Genomic DNA, 9848 nt, shown 5'->3' on the forward strand with positions numbered 1-9848 from the left:
GGTTTGAAAATGCCATATCCAATACCCTGTACCATTTTATTTAATTACATTTTATTTAATCACATTTTATTTAATTTAATAACTTTTATGTCAAAGATACAGGAGACACATTGTCAGAGTTCTGTGTGCCATTTGGACTGTTTATGTTTGTTTTTCCCATTGTGCCCATATTTGGTTCTTCCTGTCCTCATTTTGTCCTGATTAGTTTATTTACTACACCTGTCTGTGTCTTAATCACTACCCTTTATAAGTCTGCTTATGATTTGAGTTTGCTGTCGGTCCTTGACGTTATTTGGATGTGTGTGGATTATCGTTCTGTTCCTGCCTGTTCCTGCCTGTTCCCTACTAAGAGTTATATTAAATTGTTATTTGTATCGTATCTCGTCTCTCGACTCATCTATCCAGCACGTACCGTGACAGAAGGACCGACCCTACAGTTTATCCCCGGCGTTTCCCTGCTTTATTTTTTCCGTTTTTTTTTCTCAGTGTTTGTTTTTTTGTTTTTCGTTATGGATAACCCTGCTGTCCTCCTCCTTCTCCTGGAGCAGGGGAATCGCTCTCTCGTGGACCACACTAGAGACTTTGTCCACCTCGTACCACTCACACACTTCCCGGACAGCAGCCTTTGCACATTTTACCGTGCAGGACTGAACATCGCCACGAAAGCGCAGCTGTCCGGGAGGGTCCACGAGAGAGCTTCGCCGACTACATGGAGTGGGTGCTGGTGTCCTGTAGATCTTCGTTGACCGCGGAGGATGACACCAGCCCCACTCAAGACCCAGAGCCCAGCCAACCAGCACCCCGACACGCGGAGTTTGAGCCCGAGCCCACCGCGGATGACGAGCCAGAGCCACGAGCGACAGAGCTAAAGATCGCCACAGAGCCAGAGCCCTACACATCCGATCAGGTGCGAGAGCCGGCTACATCTACCATGACGGGGGAGTGCAAGATGGAGCGTGTGAGGGCTATGGAGAGCCCTGCCCACTGCACCACTGCTGGGGGTGAGCTGGATGATAACTCTGGGGACTTGATTGACTTTTCTACGGAAGATCTAGAGGATAACTCTGGGGACTTGATTGACTTTTCTACGGAAGATCTAGAGGATAACTCTGGGGACTTGATTGACTTTTCTACGGAAGATCTAGAGAATAACTCTGGGGATTTAATAGACTTCTTTACAGAAGTATCTACCTGTCTCGTTATGCCTGCCTGTATGGAATCCCCACCCACCCTCCCTCTTCTGCCTATGTCAACATCTGTCTGCTCACCGCTGTCCCCTGACAGCCCCTCTGCTCACCCAGATCGCCTGGCAAGCCCACCACCTGTGCAGTGGGTGCGTCCGTGGGTCTGCCAGCTTCCATCGGCGTCAGGGCTGGAGGATCCCTCATCTCCGCCTCCAGCCTCAGAGTCCAGAACTCCGCCTCAGACCCTGAACCTGCGGCTTCACCACGGCTCTCAGCGCCCTCGTCTCCATGGACGCCCGTCGGTCCACCAGCTCCACCGGGCTCCCTCGTCTTTCCGGCTCCGCCCTGGTGGCATCGGCCCTTCATCACCTCAGGACTCTGTTCCTACGGCTGCGCCTTGTCACTCCGTCCCAGTGTGCTCTGTGGACCTCCTTCCTCCCTCTGGCACAGCCTCCATCCTCTGTCGCTCCGGCTCCGCCGCGGACCTTCGGATCTCCGCCTACGCCTCGGTCGCCAGAGCCTAGGGCTCCGCCTTGGCCCTCCGGATCCTCGGTGTCGCCCTGGATCTTCGGCTCTCCGTCTCCGCCTCGGGCTCCTCCGCCAGCTCCTCCGCCAGCGGTTCCGCCTCGGTCGCCCCCTGGAGTCGTCAGCCTTTTCTCCACCATGGCTCCTCCCTATTTCGGCTCCACCGTGGGTCGTCATGATGGCTGTGGTCTGGGTCTCGCATGGCTCCTCCTGCTCCGGGTCCCTCCTGAGTTCTCCCTGGCTCCTCCCTCCGAATCGTCACCACCCTGGACTTTGTTTATTGTCCTCCTCCCGGAAGACCGTCCGCCACCAGAGCCTCCTCCCACAATGACTTTATTATTTTCACTCCCGGTTGTTGTTAAAATAGTGCTACTTCCGGGAGGGGGAGTAATGTCAGAGTTCTGTGTGCCATTTGGACTGTTTATGTTTGTTTTTCCCATTGTGCCCATATTTGGTTCTTCCTGTCCTCATTTTGTCCTGATTAGTTTATTTACTACACCTGTCTGTGTCTTAATCACTACCCTTTATAAGTCTGCTTGTGATTTGAGTTTGCTGTCGGTCCTTGACGTTATTTGGATGTGTGTGGATTATCGTTCTGTTCCTGCCTGTTCCTGCCTGTTCCTACTAAGAGTTATATTAAATTGTTATTTGTATCGTATCTCGTCTCTCGACTCATCTATCCAGCACGTACCGTGACACACATAGCAGCCAATAAAATCTGTTGTTTAATATCTGCTTGTATTGCCTCATGACTGATAAAAAATTTGCCTTGTGTGCAGTAGAATTTTGATGGATCGCAATGCATCATAGAATCGAATTGAATCGAATCGTTACCTGGTGAATCATAATCGAATCGAATCGTGAGGGCAGTGCCAATGCACACCCCTATCATATGGTATTAATTTTATTTGTGCAGGTCTTAAAAAGTATTAAATCTGAGCTTAAAAATCCTTCAGCAACCCTGAACACAGCAGGTGAGTGTGATAATGCGATATCCGCCTTTGATCTTGTAGGTATCTGTTCTGCTTTGAGAGGTCAGAGCTGTTCATCTAGACTGCACTTTTTTCACTCCTCCCCTCACTGCAGCCGCCTACTCTTGCCTAAATTTCAGGCAAGGCCAGGCGCATCTCAAACAAGCCTATAGTTTTCATTGTTTCTTGTTATGTGATTGCCATGTGACCCTCATGTGATCATGGTCATGTGCTTCCCTAGTCTCTATGGCTACCCTCATGCGTTCCCATGTCAACTGCCTTCTTCCTTTCAGTATGAACACATGCGACACACTGTTTGGTCAAAAGAATATTTTGTGAAGCAGTCAAGAGCAAATCAACTAGATATGCATGAGCAGAATTTATTGTTTGCAAAAACAAGCATAAGTTCGTGATAACATACATTTATCAGGCACAGATTGCATAGATATCCTAATGTGTTTGCCGGGCCAGCAGAATAAATGCTCAATGAAATTTATGAAAGGAAAATCATTCACTAATAACACATCACGGTTTGATTACTGATGTAAGCAGGAAAAGCAAAAGTACTTATTTCCTATTAGGCAGACAGAAGGAAACCACAACATTATTGTCCACACATTTCCGGCATTTCATCTCTTGTTGACTGTTTCTCATACACCGATAAAGAGGCACTATCGCATCAATTTTTTTAAATTCTGTTTCGAGATCCTCGTCTATGTCCTTCTGCCAGATCTCTTGAAAAACAAAGGCATTCATTTTGCCTTTTCTTTTATTTATCCAGTTTCTAAGGCCTTCCAGAATATTGTCTGCACTCTGAAGGCATGTTTTCACACAAGGTGAGTTGTATGAATAGAACACTACACAGCTGTCTTTTTCTCTTGTCTTTGCTAGAAGTTTGTCCATGGGAGACTTTCCTACAGGATAGAGCAGAACATGCTCAGAATGTTCTGTGTTTTTCTTATCTATTAGAACTGGCCGTGAAGCAATGACATTTTTTGGCTCTGTGCAAAGTACACATTTGGCACCTTTATTGAGAAGCGCTTTTACTTGTGCTGCATCATCATTGTCGAACTTATTTTTGATTTCAGTCTTACTATCTACACAATAAGCCGGTGGGAGATAGATCGATAATGCATACTGAGCATCAGCTCCTTCTTTGGTCTTTGGCTGAACTCTGAAAGACAAAACAGCATAAGGTTATTGCAATTATCATAAAATATTGTATTTGCCTTGTGCATTTTCTCATTCAATTTTGCATGCACAATTCAAACTGAATAAATTGATTAATTCATCAACTTCATGTGCAAATGTACCTACTTGTCATAAAAATACTGGGTCATTTTAGCAAGACACACAGTGTTCACATCCTGAATGCCTTGAACACACAGATGAAGGAGGCAGAGGAAGATGACGAGACCCCGCAGTGGTACCACAGACGCCTAAAGTGAAAACATCACTCATTTCAACACAAAACTTGACTTCAATTCATGATCTGAAGAACCGGAGTGTTTAAGGGAGTACTCACACATGTTTGCCACAAACCAAGCCCAAGCACAATTGTCCCACTTCCCTAACAGTAGCGACCATGCATTTTGTTAGGACAGATTCTTGGTCATAGCACTAGTTTATCAAAAGTGTTTTGTAAGCTTTATATTCTAATCACTGAACACATGCAGAACACTTTTGGCAGAGGTTGCTTTATTCAGTCTGACGATAACAGACTTTAAATGCTATGACACACAGAAGATCTACCTTAGAAACACAGGGGGCGGGGGGTTACTAATATACTAATTATGAAACTATAATTACCAAATGCATAGGCTTTCTAGAATTAATATGATGGTACTATAGTAGTAATTTAAGACGTGCGTTTCATAATTTTAATTGTAACCTCTGACACACAAACGTCCCACGCAAGCAGTGCAACTAAAAATGCAGCACTACTGAGTATGATGAAATTATTTTATTTTATATTTTAAATTATTTTTAAAGTATATTAGCATAAAAATATGAAAAAGTTTTTTGCTACACATTATCATTAAAATGTCAAGTATGAGTATATGAATTCACATATATTCAGTTTTGTTGAGTGTGGTCACAGAATGAGTAAACTTGATGGTCACAATAGCGACTGTTGGGATAACTGAACTTAGATATACAACATAAATGCAATTGCAGTTGTTAGTGAATATTGCACTAAAATGTTGCAATGACAAAATATTGCAATATTGTTAAAAGCTACAATTTTGCAAATAAGTTACAAAACTGATGTTGTAATACTGGTAGCACTATTATAAAAATTTGATGATATATGTGACAAAAAGTAACAATTTTGAAATACTTTGGTGGTTGTATATTTTTTGTCATTTATCTCAGTATTCCTCTCAGTTTTGTATACGTGTTTTTTATGCAAAGTAGTAATCCTAGAATGTGGGTTAAGATATATAACACATTTTAGGACTGCAGGCATATGTTAATTCAGTACACATATTATCCCACTGGTCACAATTGTGACCAACCATAAAACATAATTTTCCACACACTTTATCAAAAAAAAGCAACCCTGGACCCCTGACACACACTAGCCAATCACATTAAACTGTTTACATATGACCACAAGGACCCTATAGTTTTTTGTATTATTTTATTTATTTATTATACATTTGTATGCATTAGCTTCTTAGAGAATTGAATAGCAAGTGCTATTAAATGGTATATGTTATTATTTTTTAAAGAAATATGCAGTTGTTTGTAATCACTTATTGTCCTAACCAACTCCTAACCCTTAACATACCCTTAACATTGGTAACCCGACTGAAATATTTAACCTAATTTATTTCAATATATTCTATGTATATTCTGGTTTTAAATTCAGTTTTCTTGTAAAGACTTGTATCTGTCATCTTTGCAAGACTTGTATCTCTTCAGTTCATTAGCCGCAGCACAGCGATTCACGTCTGATGTGTGACACGCATACAGTGCAGTAAACGGCAGAACAATTGCGCTACAAATGAGTGTTTATTAGTACATTAATAAATGTTAAATAATTTGAATACAAATACTAGTGTATAACATTCAGCAGAAGAATGAACTGTTTTGCACAGCTAAATAGGCTAAATGGAGATTGCTGACACCACCTCGAACACAAGTTCACACCAGCTCTTACATTAAAAATAAGATGGAAAGATAAAAAATGAATAGTTTTGTTCAGGTTTCCTCTAGATGGAGCTGTCACAAAAAATAGGGTCCTAGAAACTGCAGCCTCTGGTTGCATCGATGCTGAATCATTTCTCGATTCACGTTGCAACGATTTATCATCCCATCCATAACATTTATAATTTTTACTTTGTGTTACTTTATCACACGCTTTCGTCACCTCAGCCACTACCTCATCAGTACTGAACTGGTGCCAGCTCTACACTTACTATAGTACAACAAACATTAAAATCCGCACAAGAACATCATAACAGTAAGTAAATAGAGACATATTTGGATGAACTAAACCTACAGAGAAAAGTCATTTTGACACGGTTTATGATTAAATATGTGATTGATTGCATCATCCTAAGCATGAAGGCGCTGGAGTGGCACACCTCAAAGTGAAAGTGCACACAGTTGAATCACCATATCTTATCTTCTTTAGTACTCTTTAGTATTATTTACAGTGTTTTAGATGATTTAGTATTATGACATAGGTCTAATGTGCCGGGAGTTTTCCCCGGTGGGCTGGTGGCCAATGTGGGCTACAGATTCATATAAACATGACAAAAACCATAATATTGCATCTCTTTTTTAATGTGCCTGAGGCTTATCTGTGTTAAATGAGATCTGAAAGCGTGAGTGTGCTGTGCGAGAAATGTTTAATTAGTTTCAGTGACAGTACTACATTAAAGTATAATATAACATAGTCCTGATAGTGCCAAATGCCTGATTTTACCAGTAAAAATTATCCTACATCATTTATTCCTATGTATTTAGTCAGTGACAGAGTGCAAAACATAAGGGTCCAACAAATTTTAGCTTCACAATCATTAATATATTTATTCTGGTTTCAACAAGTCTATTCAAGTCCACCACCCAAGTCCATAAGAAATGTAGGAAATCGACAGTGCATTTGACCATATATAGAAGTAATAATAATAATAATAATAATAATAATAATAATAATAATAACAATAACAACAACAACAACAACAACTTTATTTTGGCTTAAAATATTATGATTGTATTGCGAGTTCATTATCGAGGTATGTACTGCATGATGACATGATTGTATTGTTACACGTCTAATAATTAAAACGAGTTACCAGAGTGTGACGTCTTATCCTCATGATGACTTACCATTTTATTTGCTGCTCAGAATCAGAAGGTTCAGAGGTGCTGTGTGAGTCTGTGGTGAAGCAGGAGTGATGAGGAACAGGAAGCAGGTGGTTTTTATTCTAACACTTGACCAACCCTCATCTTCAACACCAATAAAAATGGTCCACACTTGCATGACTCTATTAATAATGTGACTGAACATCTTTGCATATCTCACTATGAAGTTTTCATGAAACATTCTCTCCCTAAAAAGTTATTGAATTAAAATATAACATATCCATATCTGCAAGACAGACTAAAAAATATCTTCCAAAACTTACTGCCAGATTCTGGAAGATAAATTATTCAAACAGTGGTACAAGAGGATGTCATGCTGGTCCTTCAAGAATTACTTTCAATCTGTCTGTCTATAAAGACTACAAAAATCAGACTTTATGTATTTTATATGATTCTTATTTAGTAGGGGTCATTTTTTAGGAGTCTCTGGGAACCTGACACCTTGCACTTCTGGAGACTACAGGTAGGTTGAAGTTCTGGAAAATGGTGGCACTGGAGAACAAAGGATCCCTAATGGATTCACATTTAATTCTTCATCTTAACTTTTTTTTTTCTTTTTTTTTTGCAGTTAACGTATGTCTTTCCACCTCCACCTGTTTTTGTCTGACCCTGCTGACCCAATGACCCAACTTTGCAATTTCTAGTATTGCATTAGTATAGCATACTTCTCATCTTTTTTGGCTCATTTTTTTCTGTAAAAGAAAACCGGTTTGATAGAAAGCATTGTCACTTCCAGCCTTAATGAGCCTTATTGTATCTTAAGTTCCCTTTCTGTCGTTGTGTTTGGGAATGTGTTTTTGATGTGGGTCACTGTACAAAACTACGTGCTTTAAACTTTAAATTGTAAAACGATGTATGGTTGGTAAAGCGGGATCAAGGTAAGTTTTTATTAAAGTTTTTTACATACAATAGAAACACTGTGATGATTGTGTTTTCCAGAAATATAAAAAACAAGTCAAGACGAGCATTTATGTATAGTTAAACAATTGTTGGTGAAATATTTAAGACAAAAATGTATCAAACATAATCGTTAAGCAACAGTATAAGATACTTGTCAAAATCTGTAATCTAGCATTACAATTTAAAAAAAAGTGTCAAGTTACGCCGATCTAAAACAAAACGAAGACACGTTCTTGTAAAATAGCATATGGTAGTTGTCAAAATCTCTTGCAGTATTAAAAAAGGTAGAGTTGGTTACTGATATGAGAGTTGAAGTAAAAGAAAAAAACGTACACTGTTCAGCAAAAAAAAACATCCTCTCCTTGGTGCCCAAACTGAAAATGAAGTTAGGTGCACAGCAAACAAACCCCGCCCCCCTAACACAACCCTAACACCGTAAGCTGAGGCCAACTCAAAGATTTAAATGTATGATTAAAGAATTAAACAAAATAATATAATTTTTTTAATTAAAAAAGACTTTTATTTTAATAAAGCAATGACATTTCTTAATTGATGAAAGCATTCTTTGTTTTAACATTAATACAGGTAGTTTTCCATTTTAAAGATCATACCAGCTTCCTTTTAAACAAACTTCTCCTATGCTACAGGGATATGTTTTTATTATTTTAGTTCATTTTATTTAGTTATACACACTTAATTCAGTTACAAGTTTTTTTTTCCTCTGTTTTTTTTTTTCTATTAAGTCATTTTAATGTATAATAATGATAATAACAGTGTTATAATTTTATTTCTTTAGTTGACAAAGCATGGTACGCTATGGACCAATCAGACATACATTAAATGTTACATTTAATAAATAGTCTTTAAACACAACAAGCAGCTATATGCTGGAGGTTAAGTAAGTAAATTATATGTTTTATGGCTTGCTGCATTTTAATTGTCTGCATATGATTCTACTATTAGACTTTTAATGAAATACATACCTGTATGCTTTTAACTTAATCTAAGTTAAATGATTTTTCCATTTGCACAAAGAAATGTCTGCAGTTAAATTATGTCAGAGTAAAAAAGTATAAAGGGAAAAAAGGAATCCCTCACAGGAAAATTAAATTTTCTGAGGTAACGTTACATCTTGGCTTCGCAAGAAATATATTTTTTATATTTCCTGTCAGAAACATTATCATTAACATTACATATATATATATATATATATATACATATACACACACACACACTACTGTTCAAAAGTTTGGGGTCAGTACATTTTTATTGTTTTTTTAAAGAAATTAATACTTTTCACCAAGGATGTATTAAGTTAATAATTAAAAGTTTATTAAAAGTTAATAATAAATAATTTGCACTATTATAAAATATTTATATTTTAAATAAACACTTTACTTTTTAAACTTATTCATTAAAGAATCCTGAAAAAAAAAAAAAAAAAAAAAAAAAAAAAAAAAAATCACAGGTCCAAAAAAAATTTGTCAGCACAATTGATATTATCCAACATTGATCATTCTAATAATAAATCTGCATATTAGAATGATTTCTGAAGGATCATGTGACACTTAAGACTGGAGTAACAGCTGATAAAAATTCAGCTTTTCATCACAGGAATAAATTCTATTTTAAAGTATGTTAAAATAAAAAACATTTTTATATTGTAAAAACATTTTGCAATATTACTGTTTTTTTTTCTATATTTTTAATCAAATAAATGCAGCCTTGATGAGCATAAGAGACTTCTTTAAAGACTATTACAAGTCTTACTGACCCCAAACTTTTGAACGGTAGTGTATATACAATATGAATATTCTTGACAATTTACTAAATGACTCATAGTTTTATAGTCTCTGACAGCACAGATTTTGATCACACTATATATATTTAA

General features: G+C 37.9%; 1 protein-coding gene across 2 annotated transcripts in view; it reads right to left on the reverse strand.

The window, feature by feature from the left end:
- Positions 1-3044: 3044 nt before the first annotated feature.
- LOC127160213 (uncharacterized) overlaps positions 3045-9848 on the reverse strand; it is a 522769-nt gene continuing 515965 nt past the window's right edge. Inside the window, exons 1-3 of one of the 2 annotated variants that reach the window (XM_051102873.1) lie at positions 7022-7079; positions 3998-4119; positions 3045-3854 (exon numbers count right to left, since the gene is read on the reverse strand). In XM_051102873.1, coding sequence (XP_050958830.1) covers positions 3248-3854; positions 3998-4119; positions 7022-7024 — 732 coding nt within the window. In that variant the 5' untranslated portion in view covers positions 7025-7079 and the 3' untranslated portion in view covers positions 3045-3247. Of the gene's footprint in view, positions 3855-3997; positions 4120-7021; positions 7080-9848 lie in introns of those variants that run through there. The other variant, XM_051102874.1, reaches the window with a different exon arrangement.

Source organism: Labeo rohita, unplaced genomic scaffold (assembly GCF_022985175.1).
Source record: "Labeo rohita strain BAU-BD-2019 unplaced genomic scaffold, IGBB_LRoh.1.0 scaffold_30, whole genome shotgun sequence".
NCBI lineage: Eukaryota > Metazoa > Chordata > Actinopteri > Cypriniformes > Cyprinidae > Labeo > Labeo rohita.